Source organism: Lynx canadensis, chromosome B3 (genome assembly GCF_007474595.2).
Source record: "Lynx canadensis isolate LIC74 chromosome B3, mLynCan4.pri.v2, whole genome shotgun sequence".
In the NCBI taxonomy this organism is placed as follows: Eukaryota; Metazoa; Chordata; class Mammalia; order Carnivora; family Felidae; genus Lynx; species Lynx canadensis.
In genome coordinates, this window is record NC_044308.2 from 60397418 (window position 1) to 60416882 (window position 19465).

The following is a 19465-nucleotide window of genomic DNA, read 5'->3' on the forward strand; positions in this document are numbered from 1 at the left end:
TCCACAAATGAAGTTTGAGAGATACCAGATTTTAAGAAGGGTAAAGCACAAATGGGAGAAAAGCATGTCTAGAATCAAAAAGCACTAGAAGAGAGTGCAAGGAGGGGAAAAAGGAGTTAGCATAAACAAATTACTGGGTTAGTAGAAAACAGGGCCTTTTGGCCCTTGGATTATAGCAATTCTTTTAAGAACACATAGCTCTGTTTGTAGAAGGCAGCACTATGACAACAAGGATGCTGAGTTTAGATACATATTTATCAGGTATTGAATAACCATCCACTATGTCCCAGGCATTGCAGTGAGTGCTTTACAGACCTCTCTTATTTAATCCTTGAGCAACCTAAAATATACTCATTATCCCCCTTTCATATATAAGGAATCTGAAGCTGATGGGGAAAGTTGCTCAGGGAGCCTATACACTAAATAGGAGAGCCATGGCTGGGGCATCTGGGTGATTCAATCGGTTAAACGTCTGAGTTGGTTAAATGTTAAAGGTCATGATCTTGTGGTCTGACTTTTGAGCCCTGCGTCAGGCTCTGTGCTGACAGATCAGAGCCTGGAGCCTGCTTCGGGTTCTGCATCTCCCTCTTTCTCTCCCCCTCCCCCAACTTGTGCTTGCTCTCTTTCTTTCTCTCTCTCAAAAATAAATAAACATTAAAAATATTTTAAGAGGCACCTGGGTGGCTCAGTTGGTTAAGCATGTCTGACTCCTGGTTTTGGCTCATGTTATGATCTCACGGTTTCATGAGTTCAAGCCCCACATCAGGCTCCAAGCTGACTGTGCAGAGCCTGCTTGGGATTCTCTGTCTCGCTCTCTTTCTGCCCCTCCTCCATTTGTACTGTTTCTCTCTCAAAATAAATAAATAAACTTTAAAAAAATTCATTAGAAAAAAAAATTTAAATAGGAGAGCCATGGCTAGAATTGAGGTCTCTCTGGGCCTGAGCCCATGCTTGTCCAGCCTCACCATACCACCTCCCTCGTAACTGGAAGTGACCAGAGAGTTTCCCACCTGTTTTCACTGTCAGCAGCCAGAAGGGGGATGTCCCTGCAGCTCCCCAAAAATAGCTGGTGAGAAGGCAGCTTCCTAGAAGCAATGAATGAGACTCTGGCCTCACTGTGCTTCCCACCACCCCCAGACAGCCAGAGCCCAGCCTTTCCTGCTCAGCCACACAAACAAATGGATGCTGGCCTCCACAAATACCATCAAACAAAATCGAGGAAAAGGGGTCAGGACCCCTTAGGTTCAGGGTCAGTCCTGATGATGAAATGCATTCCTCACAGTATATCACAACTTCTACATCTACAGGGAAGAAACTACCAAGAAAAACACAAAGGCATCTCATTTAACAAGGACTGAGATGATAGCTGTGCTTGCTGCCCCCTCTGTTTCTTTATGCAGGGAGAGTGAACAGCATGAGGATGAAGTCCAGGATACCAGTAACCTGTGCTCCACCCACCCTTCCCTCTGTCCATCCAAGGTACTTCCCAAGGTGACCCAAGGGAAAAGAGCTTCCAGAGCAACGCTAGGGATTTGTGACAGGTCTATAACCAAGTTAGGAAAGCAAACAAAAATACAGAGATTCTTGAGTGATTACTGCTATACCATTACCCAAAATAGGATCTAAACCAACAAAAAAAATGCAGAAATGCCAGGATTAGAACTAGACTAAAACCTCACCCCCCAGGTTCAGTGGGAATGCATCTAGGAGGGGGCACCACCCTCAGTGTGCACAGACCCCACACTGAAAACCAGCGCTCCCAACATTCAGATGAGGCCTGTGCTCACCTCTCCTCTCTGATTCAATCTGAGTCATGTCCTTTAACCCTCTGCTGCCACACTTAGCTCTACCACATGACGTCTAGCTTCACCTGCTCACTCCACATCTACTCAATACATCAGCTCATTTCTATTCAAATATTAACCATTTTAATCCACTGGTCTCTTCCTGACCTCCAACCTCTCCCTATGGTTCTAATAGAAGGATTGATAGACAGCCTTTGGTATTCAGATCTGTTATTTAGATAACAGCTTCTGCCTGAGGCATTTTCACAGAGCTAATTTATACTCTGTGTGTCGAAAAATAAGCTACTTTAACTTTCTGAGAGGCTCAGTCTCTGACAACTTCCCTGAGGGTTTATCCTAAGAACACAGACTTTCTAAACAGGATGAGCTTTGCTAACATTTCGCTACCATATACACTGCAGTGTTAGGAGCCTGATTTCTCCAGGGATGAGAGCAGTGTTACATACCCCTCATAAACCCTGTTCCTTTCAAATGGCAGCTGGGCACAATTAGGAGAATGAAGACTGGATTTTCAGTGAGCGTAGGGATTTTGGCCACATACAGTGTGTTCTGTCATCCACAGGGAATGTCCTTTTATAGGAGGACAAATACTTTTGATGAGGACAGGGTATGAATGACTACCATTGGGCACTACATCTCAAAATGCTTCATTTAGAAATGAGGACCTGCTTCCATGTGACAAAGAACCAGGTGATCCAGATCCTTCTTGGAAGGCAGGAGTTTGTTCCACTGTTCCAGATGGCTGCATGTTGTGCCCTGCCCTGCCCCACCCTGCTGGCCCACCAGCGCTCTGGGGTCTTCCTCACACTTTTTTTTTTCTTTTTTTTTTTTTTTTTTAATCTACTTAGCGCATGCTGGGGAGGGACAGAGAGAGAGGGATAGAGAGAATCCCAAGCAGGTTCTGCACTGTCAGTGCAGAGCCCGTTGTGGAGCTTGAACCCACAAACCGCAAGATCATGACCCGAGCTGAAATCCAGAGTGGCATGCTCAACAAACCGAGCCACCCAGGTGCCACATCCCTCATGCTTTCTTTAAGCCATCTATATCTACTTGCATTTGCCTCTCTTCTTTCCCTGGCAAACCTAGTAATGAGAAGCAGGAGGTTGAGGAGTGGGGAGATATGAGAAGGAAACTGTTTCAGATCTTGAGTCCCTCTTTAGCCTCTGAAAGCTGTCTGTGAGCAGCTTGTATGTGCAGAGCTCAGGAGTGCTAACCGCTTTTCAAGGTTAGGATTTTACCTCCATGCCTGCACCTCCGTGCTTCAGGAAGCCAGAAAAGGAATACAAGCAGCATCATTCTTACTTTAAAATGATGAAATTAAATCACAGAGAACAAAAGTAAGTTATATAAGAGCAATAGTAGCAGCCAGAGAAAAACAAGTAATTGTTCTGATTCCCAGTTTTCTGCTCTAATCATACAAAAGCAAACAAATCAATCACCCTTGACTGGCTGGCCCATTTTCCAGAGGGCAAACCTGAACACAGCTCTGTGGCATCTGACTCAATTCGTAGATGCATGGCTACTGCATTTGGCTTCTCCCTCCTTGACTCTGGAGCCAGTGGCTCAGGGAAGGAGGCAATGCACCAGCCTGCTCACCTTGAGGTGATACAGCACGACTCCTGTGCTGAGTACATCATCCTCCAAGGCCATCAGGTGTGGCAGACTGGAGTCAATGACCACTCCAGCCCGCCTCCTGTTGATGTCCACTCTGTAATGCTCCAGGAGGGCCTTCCACTCATTCCACTTCCGGGTCCAGTCTTTAGTCAGCTGGTCTATCTGCAGAGAGACAGGAGGCAGTTTTAGACGCCCAGCGGTCCACGGAGCAGACATAAGGTCAGAAGTCATCCTGCTCGGATTCCTCATGGCATTCCTTCCTCACCTTCTTCACTGTTACTATTCAAAGCTCCACATAGGCCCTTGCACCTCCTATGTGAGCTGTTTCCAAAATTTCTTCAATAAGCAAGAGTTACTTTTATAAACTCCCTCAGTAAAGGGTATTCTTAAAGTTTTCTTCAACAAACATGTATTGTTTTTATAACTTGAAAAAATGCCATAAATGTTATTTTGTTTTATTATTTGAGATGTTATTCATACATGTATGTTTACAACTCCCCTTTCCCCATCCTTCTTCTATGTGATCCATACTGGGAATCCTTTTATGACCTAACACTTCTTTCTTAAGGTGTAGAACCTCAAATCCTAATATAAGCTTGTATCAGGCTCAAAGATACACAAAGCATCAAGATGAATCTCCTCAGGTAGAAAGAAGACTATAAGAAACTGGTCTAAAAGAACATGTAATAACAACAATAAAATACGAAGGGCTTACTGTATATCAGGAACAGAGTTTAAATATATATAATATAGCAAATTACAGGCCTTAAGCTAAGGCCATTTGGGGAACGTGAATGAACAATGTTGAGTATAAGGTGCTTTTTTTTCTTCTTTTGGTGGAAATTAATGTCCAGGCAGAAAAGTTATCCTGGGAATGGAAGAACTGAGGAAGCCCAGGAAAAGGACCTGGATTCAGCTAAGTACTTTTCATAAACAGAGAACGTGAGAAAAAACAAAGTATGCCAAGTTTAGGCACAAGTGCTTTATGTACCCTAGAAATGTCATTTTTAACATTATAATCATTGAGTTGAAGTCTGCAAAGAGTGAAACTACCAGGTACTGCGAAGAGCTGGGTTGGATTAGGACCCAGCAGAGGTGAGCAGCAGTGCATTGTGGCTTACAGTTTAGCCAGCCTGGCTCAGGTAACTGGAAGTACCCCTTCTGGCTGGCTTTCATCACCTACCCTTACAAAGCCTAAAGTCAGAAGGCCAGCAAGTGGCAGATTCGAGTCCAGGTCTGCCAGAATGTATAACGGAGTGATTTTGACTCTGTCCTTCATCTCTTATATACACAGGGGTGGTATTTTCTGAACCAAAAATCAGAACATATATTTAAACACAGAATTTTTGAGAGATATCTGGATGCGTGATGTAGTCCTAAAGTTTAGTCTGGGTAACAAAATATTGACATAGCCAGGATACTTTATAATGGATAAGGATGAGGCGACAGAATACCAGGAATTGGGACATTTGGTTGTGGTATCTAAATCGAACCTGTCACCAAACAATGCCTGCCATTTCTTCCTCACAAATGTCTCCAGGAATCACCATGTAACCTAACCTCCCCACATGTCTTGTCCTCACGTTCACAGGGTCACAAAATCAGTCTCTTTCCTGGTTGGTCTGCTTCCAGTCTTCCCTCTCTTCAATTAGTCCTACATACAACTGTCATATTAAATGTCACCAATAGACTCCATTATTATGTCACCCAACCTGGTTCAAGAAGCCATGATTAATCCTGTGTATGTCAAATTCAAACCTCCTAAACTGGCTCTAACATTACCTCCACTACTCTCTTCCATGAGCACCTATTCTCGCCAGCTCAGTCTTCCTCACACTCTGTGCTTCCACGTGGCCTCCCACACCAGTTCATTCTTTTGGTTCCATGGCTTTTCTTATGTTATCCCACCCTCACCCAAAATGTCATACCCCTTTCTCCCTATCTAACACAATCCACTGATCTTTCAAGGTCTAGTTCAACTTCTCTAGCTTCTAGCGTTGTGATGCCTGCACTGAAAATTCCAAGCCATACTGATTTCTTCCTTCCCTAAGCTCTTTTCATATAACTTATATAGTTCATTTCATTTAACCATTCTCTAAGTGTGTTTCCAACTAGACTGCAAGCCACTTGAGGGAAGGAACTTCTTTGTATCTCTGGAAGCATCATGCTGAGCACCTATTTGGTACTCAACGAATACATGTCAGTTAGTTGATTTTTTGACTGGAAAATATTTTTTTTTCTAGGCTACTGTCCCTATCCAAAGGAAGTTATCATGAACCCCTAAGAGAACAAAACAAAGAAAGTCAGTCACCAGCCCCTAAGGCAAACACACTCCCCACTCAAGGCTCAATGGAGACAACTGTCTCTAAACTAGATAGAACCTCTCCGTCCTGAGGAGGGAGCAGTCTTGACTGAGGAATAATGGAAGGAGATGAGACCCACTACCAGGGTGATATAAACCATAAATGAGTCCACCCAACAAACCCACCTTCAATTCATTTTGGAGAACCAGCTCCTTCAGATTCTCATCCTTATCCTCATTCAATGAACTGAAGTTTCTCTGCACAAAGAGAAAGATGTGCTTCATGGGTCTCACCCTTACTCTTATGAAGGAAAAGAAGGGCAGATTAAAAAAAAAAAAACGACCTTATCATTAAAATCAGAAACAAATCAGAAGCTTAAATATTGGGGATCAATTTGGTACAAAGAAGGAAAATTCAAAGAAATTCTTCTGGAGGGGCCCATTCTCTTAATCCTCCTACACACAGAATAACAGCCATTCAGGCAATTGCCCTTTGGACAGCAAAGATGATATGATGCCCACCCCATCCGAAACTACTCAGGTAATCAGAGTAATCTAAGTCCTGTCTTTGTTCCTGACTCTGTTCTACAAGTGTCACTTAAGTGAAAGCACAAAATGCAGCAGAGCTCAGCTTCCATGCAGAAGAAAAGCAGGTTTTGTGTACAGAAAAGTTCCGATTGCCTGAATACCAGTTCGAAGCTCAACAGCATGGCTTTTAGTCTTCTGATCTCCTCCCTGAGTTCTCGGATCAGTTTTATATTGGCATCCTGAAACATAAAAAACTTGGTCACCACTGATTGATATCAGGCCTCAACCAGCTTTAAAATAAAACAGAGAATTAGTTTGGAAAAAGTGGTTTACTCCTTTGGAGTAACTTCTGAGGCAGTCTTCTCAAAGTATGATCCCAGAACCCTATCAACTTTACCTAAAAACTTGTTAGAAATGCAAATTCTGCCCCCCACCAACACCTACCGAATCAGAAACTCTTGAGGGCCACAGCCCAGTTGTGGTTTAACCAACCCTCAAGGAGTTAATTCTGATAAAGTATGAGAATCAGTGTCCTTGAGCAGGAGGTTGACAGGTAACCCAAAAAGCAGCACAAATAGGTGGTAGATGTTGGCCTTCCTATAGTGTGACTGAATTTAGTACCTACTTAATTACATTGCCTTTTAAAACAGTTCAGAAATGAGCTATAAAGGTCTAGCCACCAGTTTATGATTCCTGCCCTGAAACTTTTCACTGAAACTGCAAAGATAAGGAATTTTTCATTATTAATCAACTTTCAAAACTATTAAATTCCTTACAAGCCCCTTTTAGCCCGAAACAGAGAAATCACTGCAGTTTGCATAGAAAAGAAAGAAAACAGGGGTGCCTGGGTGGCTCGGTTTGTCAAGCGTCCAACTCCTGGTTTTAGCTCAGGTTATGAAACCTTGTGGTTTCATGGGGACAGTCCCCTTGTCAGGCTCCACAATGATAGTACAGAGCCTGCTTGGGATTCTCTGTCTCCCTCTCTATCTGCCCCTCCACCACTCACACTGTCTCTGTCTCTCTCAAAATAAATAAACTTAAAAAAAAAAAAAGAAAAGATATAAAACAGAAGCATACATCAACATAAACTCAAAATAAAAGCAATAAACACAGAAACTTTTAAATGATTTCCCTTAAGGTGGCAGTGGTACACCAGGGATGGCCTCAGAGAAGTATCTAAAATAAACTATTCAAAAAGGCAACCGAAATGGAGTCAGTAAAGATATGGGAGAAGGGTATGACTCTGAAACAAAGAATTTCACTCTTTCTTTATTTGGAGAAGAAGGTCAGGCAAGTTGAGGTGACTGTAAGGAGAAAGAAATCAGTGAGAGAATAAAAGAACTTAATGTAAACAATACCAAACCAGGACTTCAAATAAAGGTCTCACCTCATTTACCCGAGGCTTGTTGACGATGTGTTTGGCATTAGATGCATATCTCAGTGTGCTCATGGTCTCACTGTAGCTAGTATGTGCAGGAGACACAGCTGAGGTAGAAGGAGAAAGTTAAAAACGACGCCAAGCCCTTCCGACCTAGCCTGTAACCACTTGCCTTACTGCTATCATCCATGCTGTATTATGAGACCCTTAATGAAGCAGGTGGTCATGGCCCCTTCTCTGAGGCAGAGTACCAGTCCCAACACAGAACCAGCTCCAGCATCCCACTCACTGGCAACCATGATAGTTTTGGAGTTGCCGCCAAGGCTGTCCTTCAGCAGCCAGGTCAACACGGAGTCCCGGTATGGGATATAAGACTGCCTCCGAGAGGGCCCCCCTCCACTGCTCGTCCCAGAAGGAGAGCTAGGGATCCCACTGTCACCACCATCACTGGCTGCACTGTTGAGGCTCTGGCAGCTGCTGAATGCTTGAGAATTCTGGGCTTTAAAGACAAAAAAATAATAAAAGTGGAGGGAAAAAGGAATCATGAAACACACGCAGTAAAACAATGGTTGGAGAACACAAATTTAAGTATCACACTTCCTAATCCCTCTCTGCATATGATAGGATGCTACAAGTTTGAACCCTAAATTAGACTTTGGACTCATGACATGGAGTATCTGAGTACATGATATTTCAGTCTCCTCTCTTTTTGAAACGAGAGGGATGGGAGGATGACCATAGTGTTCTCAATCACAGACAAGTATCAATTTTTACGATATTCACCCAGAAGCTAAGTTTATAAAAAAAGAACCTTGTAAATGTCTATCCCAGCTTGACAAGATGAAAATATAGGAGTTATTTTCCAAAGTCTCCCTCCCACTCTGATGATCCAGTCTATCAGCAAAATACCTAAAGTGGAGATGACAATTCCCAGAGTCACAAGAGACTTGTTGATATTGGCTCCTTCAGTAATCCGGTCCTTACAGTAACTGGGATCTGCTCTTTCACTAAATAATCAATGAAAAGAAGAAGAAAAACAAAGAGGAAGACACTGTCCTTATAATACTGCTGAAAGACACTATCCATTATGTTGTACATTATGTAAGAAGCCCACATGATAAATTCTTTTTAGAATTCAGTGCCCGAAAAAGTATTACCATCTTGTAACCAACTGGCATTCTTCCACTTCTCAGGCAATAGAAATCAAATAATTCATTACATTTTTATTTTGGCTGCCAGAGCACTTTCAGCTAACTAATGCTCATTTACAGTAATGATATTAGCATAGATTTTTCATATACTCACATCTGCCCAATCTTTGTTTTAATTTCACCCATTAATGGCTTTATGGTATCTGGGTCGTTATCTGTCAATTGTTTTAAATTTCTTTTTTAAGTCAATGGGAAATATTGAAGATTCATACTTCCAGGTGCCTGATATAGTTTCTTTCAGAGAGCATTTCATTTTTTTCTCCCAAAATGCCAGAGTTGCAGCTGACAGAGACAACACTTCATTTTTAAGGGAATGATGTACCATAGTAATAAATTAACAGTTTTAAAATAAGAAAATTTACTTTATCTCATCTCACACTTTTGTGTGTGACCACAGAAGAAAGAAGACTTTCTTCTCTCTGAATATACATGTGACTACATTCCATGCTTTCTTCTAATACTTAGAAGGTCGTATCTTCTCCTCTATGCTATGGTATTTTTATAAGCTTGCTTTCTTTTTTTTTCCAGTAATGATAGGCTGCATGAAACCAATATTAAGTCAAAGAAAAAAAGTGTACTAAACTGGTTACTTCCACTTAGAGCAGTGGTTTTTCATCTTGACTATACACTAGAATCACCTGGGCAGCTTCAAAAACTACTGACGTCTGCACTGCCTCTGGTCCCACTAATAATGCTATTTATTTGATCAGAGGTGAAACCCAGGCACTGAGAATTTTTAAAGGCCCCAGGTGATGTTAATAAGCAGCTAAGATTTAGAACCCCTGACATCGGAGATTTTGCAGCCCCTAGAAAACTATAATTTCTTAACATGGCATTCAACAATTTGTTTCTTTTGTAATTTTCTCAGGATGACTGATATGTGGAAAAGGTGGAACAAGTTTATTCCCTGTAAAATGGGCAAGAACAAGGTCAAGGGATTAATTCCCCTTGGCTCTGAAATCCTAATTACCTGCCTGCTAGGTCCACAAGGTTGATCTTGCTAGCAATTTCAGAGGGGAGGTTGTTCTCCAGGATTGCCTAAGGGAGAAAGCACATTTAAAGCTTGTCATTTGGAAAAGTGTAGTATTTCCCCCTTAGACACCCTCCCTGAACAAGGTGATATTCTGGATTTTTAGCCAAATCACTCAAAAAATCTGTATATCAATGTGCTCTGAACCAGATGAGCTCTCAAAGTTTGATAAGTCAATCAGTAAGCTCTGGGTCCTTCATTGAAAATAGAGCAGGACAAAAATTAAAAAAAAAAAAAAAAAGGAGGGGGGTGCCTGGGTGGCTCAGTCAGTTGAATGTCCGACTTCAGCTCAGGTCATGATCTTGTGGTTCATGGGTTTGAACCCCCTGTTGGGCTCTGTGCTGACAGCTCAGAGCCTGGAGCCTGCTTCGGATTCTGTGTCTCCCTCTCTCTATGCCCTTCCCCTGCTTATGTTGTGTGTGTGTCTCTCAAAAATAAATAAACATTGGGGCGCCTGGGTAGCTCAGTCGGTGAAGCGTCCGACTTTGGCTCGGGTCATGATCTCACGGTCCGTGAGTTCGAGCCCCGCATTGGACTCTGTGCTGACAGCTCAGAGCCTGGATCCTGTTTCGGATTCTGTGTCTCCCTCTCTCTCTGACCCTCCCCTGTTCATGCTCTGTCTGTCTCTGTCTCAAAAATAAATAAACGTTAAAATAAATAAACATTAAAAAAATTTTTTTAAAAAAGAAAATAGAGCAGGACTTCCACAGTGGGCAAATCCCCATGAGGTCCTCTGAGCACAATTTTCAGAAGTACCAGAAATTTTATTACAATTTAGCAGGCAAATGCTTGACTCCCCTCCTGGGGACTGACTCTCATCAGAAGAGGTCCACAGCAGGTGTAGGGCCCCCAAATGGAGTCACAGCATGTTCACTTAATAGGGCAAGCACTCTACCTATGTTCTCAATTCAGGAGTATCCAGCTCTCAAGAAAAAACCTATTTTTCCTTTAAAAAAAAAAATTAGGTGTAGGGTTTTGTTGTTTTATTTTAATGTTGTGCATTGATCACCAAAATCCAGGAGGGTTTTTTTTGGGTCGGGGGGTGTTTTTCATTTTAGAGAGAGAGAGGGCAAGCACGTGTGAGCAGGGGAGAGGGGGAGGGAGAGAATCTTAAGTAGGCTTCACCTCAGCATAGAGCCCGACACAGGGCTTGATCCCACAATACTGGGATCATAACCTGAGTGGAAATCAAGAGTCAGACATTCAAACAGCTGAGTCACCCAGGTGCCCCAAAATCCAGTTTTAAAACATTTCCAATAACTCCCCAAGTTCCCCCAAGTCAGAACACAATCAACCTCCATTCCCAACCCTTTCCCCAGGCAACCACTCACCAATTTTCTACATATAAATTTGTCTTCTCAGGGGCGCCCGGGAGGCTCAGTCCGTTAACTGTCCAACTTCGGCTCAGGTCATGATCACGTGGTTCATGGATCTGAGCCCCTCCTAGGGCTCTGTGCTGACAGCTCAGAGCCTGGAGCCTGCTTCAGATTTTGTGTCTCCCTTTCTCTCTCCCCCTCCCCTGCTCACGCTCTCAAAAATAAACATTAAAAATTTTTAAATTTGTCTTTTCAGTATATTTCATACAAATGGAATTATACAATGTCTGGCTTCTTTCACTGTGCATAACTATTTTGAGATTCATCCGTGTTGAGGTATGTATCAAGAGTTCATTCCTTTTTGGGGCGCCTGGGTGGCGCAGTCGGTTAAGCGTCCGACTTCAGCCAGGTCACGATCTCGCGGTCCGGGAGTTCGAGCCCCGCGTCAGGCTCTGGGCTGATGGCTCAGAGCCTGGAGCCTGTTTCCGATTCTGTGTCTCCCTCTCTCTCTGCCCCTCCCCCGTTCATGCTCTGTCTCTCTCTGTCCCAAAATAAATAAACATTGAAAGAGTTCATTCCTTTTTATTGCTGAGTAATATTCCATTGTATGAATATATCAGGTTCAACTTATCCCTTCTTCACCTCTTGAGTGACATTTGGATCATGTCCACCTTTGAGCAATTACAAATAAAGCTGCTATGAATATTTGAGTCCAAGTCTTTGTACAAACGTACCATTTCTTTTCTCTTGGGAAAAACAGCTATGCATGGAATGGCTGGATCATATGGTAGATATATGTTTAAATTCTTTTCCAAAGTTGTACCATTTTATATTCTAACTGGTAATATAGTGGACAAGAACTTCAGCTCCTACATAGCAGGTCATGATTTAGTACAATCACTCTTTTAAATTTAGGTATTTTAGGGATGCCTGGGTGACTCAGTCAGTTAAGCGTCCAACTTCGGCTCAAATCATGATCTCACAGTTCATGAGTTCAAGCCCCACATTGGGCTCTGTGGAGCCTGGAGCCTGCTTCAGATTCTGTGTCTCCCCGTCTCTCTGCCCCTCCCCAGCTCGCACTCTGTCTCTATCTCTCTCAAATATAAAAAAAACATTTAAAAATAAATAAATTTAGGTATTTTAAAAGGTGGATAGTGGTATCTCACTTGATTTTAACTTTCACTCCCTTAATGATTAATGATGTCTGCATCTTTTCAAGGGCTTGATAACCATCTATATATTTTCTTTAGTGAAGTGCTGGCTTAAAATTTTTGCCCACTATTGTAAGTTGTTTCCTTATTACACTGAGTTTAGATAGTTCTATATATATTATGGATACAAGTCCTTTATCAGGTATGTTTTACAGATATATTTTTCCTATCTGTGGCTTTTTAAAAATTCTCTTAATAATGTCTTTCAAAGAAAAGTTTTAAATTTTGACAAATTGCAAATTTCAATTTGTTCTTTTGTTCAATTTATCGAAAAACCCTTTGCCTAATCCAGTATCACGAAGGTTCTCCCAAGTTATCTTCAAATTTAATAGTTTCAGGCTTTACATTCATATCTATGGTCTAGTTAGAGTTAATTTCTGGATAAAGTGCAAGGTATGGATTACAGTTGTTTTCTTCTGGTTTTGGTGTGGGTTTTGTTTTGTTTTTTTGGTTTTGTAGGGTTTTTTTTTTTTTTTTTTTTTTAACATATGGCTATCCAATTGTCCTACCACCATTTGTTGAAAAGATTATACATTCTCCACTGAATTGTCTTTGCCAAGTTTGTGAAAAGGCAGTTGCCTGTACATAGATTTATTTTGGACTCCCTTCTATTCCATGGATCTATTTGTCTATCTTACTGTTAATGCCACACTGTCTTAGCCTTTTATTTTTACCTTAAAAATATTTTTGTTAGGGTAAGTTCCAAACATATAGGACAGTAGAAAAACAGTATAATGAGTTCTCAGGTACCTGTCAACGTATGGCCAGGCTCACTTTGCTTATATCCCCACTATTTCACCACCCACATTATTGTGAAGTCAATTCATCACTACAATTTCAACTGTAAATATTACAGTATGCATCTCTAAAAAACCCTTTAAAAACACAACCACAATACCATCGGTATACCTAGAACATTATCAACAATTCCTCAGAGCATCAACTATCTACTCATTGTTCAAATTTCCTATTCAATTTTTTTTGTTTCTTTGAATCAGAATCCAACTAAAGTCCTACATATTATGATTAGTTGATGTATCATTTTTGTAAGGTAGAGAACATTAAATGTGAATGTGCCATAATTTGTTTTTCCAGTTTTATTGAGATATAATTGATATACATTGCATAAGTTTAAGATGTATAACATAATGATTTGATATATGTATATATTGCAAAATGATTACCACAATAAGTTTTGACATCCATTACTTCACACGATTATAATTTTTTTGTCCTTGTGATGTGAATTTTTAAGATCTCTTAGCAACTTTCAAATAATAATCTATCATTGTTAACTCTAGTCATAAAGTTGTACTTTACATCCCCAGAACTTATTTATCTTATAACTGCATACTTTAGCTTTATTCAATATATGGTTTATCCTGGAGAATGGTCTAGGTGCACTTGAAAATGTATTCTAGGGGCGCCTAGCTGGCTTAGTCGGTGGAGCATCTGACTCTTGATCCCAGGGTTGGGAGTTTAAGCCCCACTTGGGCGTGGAGCCTACTTTAAAAGAAAGAAAGAAAATGTATTCTGTAGATGTTAAGTGTTAAATGTCAGGTCACATTGGTTGATAATGTTGATCAAATCTTCTATATCCTTGCCGATTTCTGCCAAGTTGTTCTACCAATTACTGAAAGTGGATTACTGAAATCTCCAACTACTGTAACTGAACTGTCTATTTCTCCTATTTCTTCTTATATCTTAGAGCTCTACTGTTGGAAGCACATACATGTATAATTGTTATAACTTTTTTTTTTTAACATTTACTTATTTTTGAGAGGCAGAGAGAAACAGAGCACAAGTGGGGGAGGGGCAGAGAGAGAATGAGACACAGAATCCAAAGCAGGCTCCAGGCTCCACAGAGCCCAATGCAGGGCTCCAACTCACAAACCATGAATTCATGACCTGAGCCAAAGTCGGACCCTTAGCCAACTGAGCCACCCAGGCGCCCCTAATTGTTACATCTTTTTGGTGTACAGACCTTTTATCATTATGAAATGTCCCTTTCTGTCTATAGTATTTGTCTTAAAATTTATTTTTTGCCTGACATTAACATAGTACTGTAAGTCTCTATGGTCACTATTTGCATGGTGTATATTTTTCTATCCCTTTACTTTCAACATACTTGTATCTTTGGATCTAAGGGCTGTTTCTTGTAGACAGCATACCTATAGTTGAGTTCTGTTTTTATCCAATCTGACAATTTGTACTGTCATCCAATCACACTTAATGGAATTATTGATGTGTTCAAAACTATTCCTACTCTATTTATTTTCCAAATGTCTCATATATTTTTTACACCTCCGTTCTCTCTTCATTGCCTTTTCTGTGTTAAATAATTATTTTTAGTATGCCATTTTAATTTCTGATTTTTAAGAAAAAAAATTTTTTTAACGTTTATTTATTTTTGAGACAGAGAAAGACAGAGCATGAACAGGGGAGGGTCAGAGAGAGAGGGAGACACAGAATCCGAAACAGGCTCCAGACTCTGAGCTGTCAGCACAGAGCCCAACGCGAGGCTCGAACTCACAGACCGTGAGATCATGACCTGAGCCGAAGTCGGACGCTTAACCGACCAAGCCACCCAGGAGCTCCAAATTTCTGATTTTTGAATTACATTTTTTGGCTACTTTCTTAGTGATTGCTCTACAGATTACAACATGCATCACAACTTATCACAATCAACTTCAAAACAATACTAACTTAATTCCTATAAATATAGAAACTTTGCTTGAATAGATCTCCTTTTCCTTCCTACTCCTTTGTCCTATTAGTGTCAATATGTATGACAATGTATGTAATGTATAGTGATTATAATTACAGCATTATAATTATCGTTTTTACAATCTTATTTTTAATAACATTAGGAGAAAAAATAAATATATTTATGTAGCTTTTTATATTAACCCACATATTTTCTATTCTCAGCACTTTTCGTTTCTTCTTGTAGACTTAGGTTACTGATATTACTTTCTTTCAGCATGAAACATTTCATTTGGTTTTCTTATAAGGTAGGTTTGCTAGCAATAAATTCTGGGGTTTTTTTTCTTTTCTTTTTTATCTAGGAATGTTCTTATTTCATCTTAATTTTGGGAAGTTAGTTTTGCTGCATAGAGAATTCTTGGTTGACAGTTTTATTTCCTTTCAGTACTCTGTTTTCTGGAGTCCAATATTTCTGGTGAGAAGTTGTCCATTAATCATGTAATTGTTCTCTTATATATCCTGAGTCATTTTTCTCTAGCTGCATTCAAGATTTGCTTTTTGTCTTTCAATAATTTGACTAAGATGTGTCTAGGTATGAATCTTTTTATATTTATTTTACTCAGAGATTTCAAAATACTTCTATCTGTACATTAATGATTTTCAACAAATATTGGAATTTTTGGCCACTATTTTTCAAATTTTTCTTATGCTTATTTTCTTGTGTCTTTCTGGGATGTCCATTACACTTATGTTAACACATTTGCTGTGGTCCAACAGGTCTGTGAGGCTCTGTACTTTTCTCTTTAATATTTTTACTCTCTTTTCTTCAAAATGTTTGATTTCTACTTGTCTGTATGCAAGTTCAGTAATTCTTCTGCCATCTCATATCTACTTGAGTCCCACCAGTAAATTTTTTTGTTTCAGTTATTATACAGCTCAATTCTGGGACTCCCATTTTATACAACAATTTCTAGGATTTTATTGAAATTTTCTAGAGTCACTGGCATCATTAAACAATTTAACATCTGGAGCACTTAGAATCAATTTCTACTGACTGTTACTGTTTGTTTGTTTGTTTGTTTCTTTTTCCCCCATGGCCATGAGTTGTAGTTTCTTACTTGCTTTTGCATGTCTAATATTTTTGGTCGAATACTAGCCATTTTAGATAATATACTGTAACAACTCTGAATTCTGTTATTTTTTTTCCCCCTTGAAAGTGGCAGTGGTTGTTGGGTTTCTCTCATAACTTGCCTAGGCTAAAAATTTCTAAAATCTGCCTCCCCAGCAATATATAGCCAAAGAATTCTCTGTTCAGTTTTTTCCTTTAGTTGTTTTTACCTCTAAGCTTGGCCTTTTGGGGGCCACTCTGTGTCTACATAGCTAAGTATTCAACAAAAGACAGGTCATAAATTATAATCAAACATCTTGAGCCAATAAAATCTCTATTCTCTGTTAATGGATCTATGTGTGGGGTGGGGAATGCATTAAAAGTTCAGTTTTAGGTTTAGGTTCTGTTCAATACAGGATATGTGAAGATCTTATCAAGTCTGCTATGGCTGCATCATCTTCCAGAACTTCCTGTTAAATCCCCAGATAATTTGCCAGTTCATTTCTTGCCTGAAACAGACTCACAACCTCAGTCTTAAGGGAGCTATTGATCTCCTATTCCTTGCCATCAAAAGCACCACTCTAACTTGAAAAAGGTCCAAATCATGTGAACTCCTCTAGCAGCGGTAGCAACAAAGGTGCTGGCTTTCACGGCCTTCTGTTCCCTCACTCAACTACCTCACTGACAGAGACAGGTGGGGATAGTAACAGCCTAAGGCAACACACCACAGGTTTGTACTATTCTTACCTGCAATTTGGTAGTTTTCTTAAACAAATGTGTGGTTTATTATATGACTCTGGTCTATTTTTAGAGAGGAGAAATGGTTATTTTGACAGTTTTGATCAGGTTTATAGTTGCTTTTGAGGGATAGGATTTGTTGATCTCTTTACTCCATCATAATAGAAGTAAATCTTCAACCTTTTCATTTTAATGCTTATATTTATTTCAGTCTCGCTCCTTGTTTTATCTTTTTAATGTTTATTTATTTATTTTGAGAGAGAGAGAGTACATGGAAGAGAGAGTTGGGAGGGGAAGAGAGAGGATCTCAGGCAGGCTCTGTGCTGCCAGTGCAGAGCCCGACATGGGGCTCGATCCCACAAACCATGGGATCATGACCTAAGCCAACATCAAGAGTTGGACACTTAACCAACTGAACCACCTAGGTGCCCCTTGCTTGTTTTAAATGCTCATATTGATCACATAGATATAAAAGTGCTTTGAAATGTTAAAAGTAAATATAAGTTGAAGATATTTTGATTAGTTTTTATGAAACTGCCTCCACCCTTTCTGGTGTAGAGCTTAGTAGATTGTATGTAGGTCCTCCTTGTGACATTAGATCACAGTAAAGGACCTGTAAATGGAAAGGTAAGAAGAAAGGAAAAGAAGTAAGAAAAGACAAGAAAGCCGTCAAAAGGGACTGAGAAAGGAAGAAATCTAAGCAAATAAAGGGGTAACCAACCTGTGTATAGTAGATAGTGAAGATGGCATGGGATCTGCTGCTGGCTTCATGAACATGAGTGGCTGCTGTGATTCTGTGTACATAAAGGAAGACAATTAGGATAGGTATTGTTTATGCACGGTGGATCCTTAAGAATCCATGGGGAACACAAGAAGTGTTAGTGTCGAGGTTCACAGGTGAGAATCACAAAACATCCATATTTAGTCCAGTTTAGTTAGGGGAGTGGTCCAAAGATGGCAGAAGCAGCATTCTAGGTATGGATATCTGAGAATAAAAGGCAGTGTAGCGTCATATTAAACCACATTAGGACATTTTTAAGCAAAAGCAGCAAAAATCAGAGTTGAAAAGGGGAATACTAGAGTGTCGCCAACCTGGAAGAATATCCCCAAAATAGACCCATTTAAAGAAAACAAGAGGAAATAGAGAGCTTGTTGGAGAAGCCTCAAAGAAAAAGTAAAACGTGATTAAACACTAAATATTAATGTTGTAGTGTCAGAAAGGGATTTGAAATGAGATCCTGAATTATGTCAAAGTCATACTTAAGCAAGGTGGAATGCATAACCTCCTTTAGAATTCATTGAAATATTAATCCTTAAAGTCAGAAGAGTCTTCCCTTCATCTAAATCTAAGTCAATCATGTTTCAGTTTAAGACCATCTTACTGACTTCTGTTCTCAGAGGAGCTGGAGAATGGAAGAAGAGTCAAACTCCAAAGACAGGTCTCATTATTCAAGGATAAAGAGGAAAAAGTGAAGCCTGACACTTAAAAGATCAAGGAACACAGGGTATCCTGAAGACCAGAGTCAAGTGCCTCCAGGATAGTTCCATGAAACCCAAGGAGTAGAATGTCAAACTTAAGTTCTTCTTTTGGGGCCCCTGAGTGGCTCAGTCAGGTGAGCATCTGACTTCGGCTCAAGTCATGATCTCAGGGTTTTTGAGTTCAAGCCCCATATCGTGCTCACAGCTGTGAGCACACAGCCTGCTTCGGATCCTCTGTCCTCCTCTCTCTGCCCCTCCCCTGCTTGCATGCTCTCAAAAATGAGTAAAACATTTAAAAATTAAAAAATAAAGTTCTTCTTTTATGGTCAATTAACTTGGACATGCTATTAATAGGGTAAATAGAAGACTAAATCCCAACATTTTTCCCAGGTAAAAAAGTCTGTTCTTTCAGGCATGTACTATTAACAGTCTCAGTATTTCCTAGTAACCAACGATACGGAATGTTATCACAATTTACAATAGCTTTTAGGAGAGTCTACAGCACTTATTCGTAGCAGATTCAAAACAGTCTTTTTTTAGGTATCCTTTACAAATATATCAAACTAGAAGAAAAATGGTTTTCTGAAACATTTTAAACTATACTGGTTCTTATCTCTATCAAGCCTACAGAAAGAACAATGCAGGCAAGAATCTTTCTTTAGTCAAAATGGCAAAAGTTGTGTATTATAAGACAAAGCACAGAGTAACTCTGGGCTTACTGCCTAAAATTATTATATCCAGAACAAACTCCAGCCTATCTACTAGTGAGAAATGCATGAAATCTTAGCTACTGCCCCTTCCGCTGGGTACATTACTGTTCTGAGAAAGGTCTCCTGATGGTGAATGTGGGAAGCTACAGAGAGAAGTATAATCATATACTCCAAAAGGGAGATGAGAACACAGGAAAGAAGAATGAGGCTGAAAGAAGGACAGCAACAAATAAACCTGTTACCTGTTTGCTATTCCCTCCTCCAAGAGTTGAATTACTTGCTTATAGTTGGTAACTACATGTTGAGATAAACCTATCAGATTTGTGAGG

The 19465-nt window shown here is 40.0% G+C and overlaps 1 protein-coding gene across 2 annotated transcripts in view; it reads right to left on the bottom strand.

Moving 5' to 3' along the window:
- The window catches only part of STARD9 (StAR related lipid transfer domain containing 9), a 122518-nt gene that overhangs the window by 36949 nt on the left and 66104 nt on the right, over positions 1 to 19465 (bottom strand). For both annotated transcript variants that reach the window (XM_030318388.1, XM_030318387.1), the window contains exons 8-16: positions 19379 to 19448; positions 17669 to 17741; positions 9809 to 9876; positions 8537 to 8634; positions 7917 to 8126; positions 7637 to 7734; positions 6411 to 6488; positions 5908 to 5979; positions 3402 to 3581 (exon numbers count right to left, since the gene is read on the bottom strand). In XM_030318388.1, coding sequence (XP_030174248.1) covers positions 3402 to 3581; positions 5908 to 5979; positions 6411 to 6488; positions 7637 to 7734; positions 7917 to 8126; positions 8537 to 8634; positions 9809 to 9876; positions 17669 to 17741; positions 19379 to 19448 — 947 coding nt within the window. The remainder of the gene's footprint in view (positions 1 to 3401; positions 3582 to 5907; positions 5980 to 6410; positions 6489 to 7636; positions 7735 to 7916; positions 8127 to 8536; positions 8635 to 9808; positions 9877 to 17668; positions 17742 to 19378; positions 19449 to 19465) is intronic.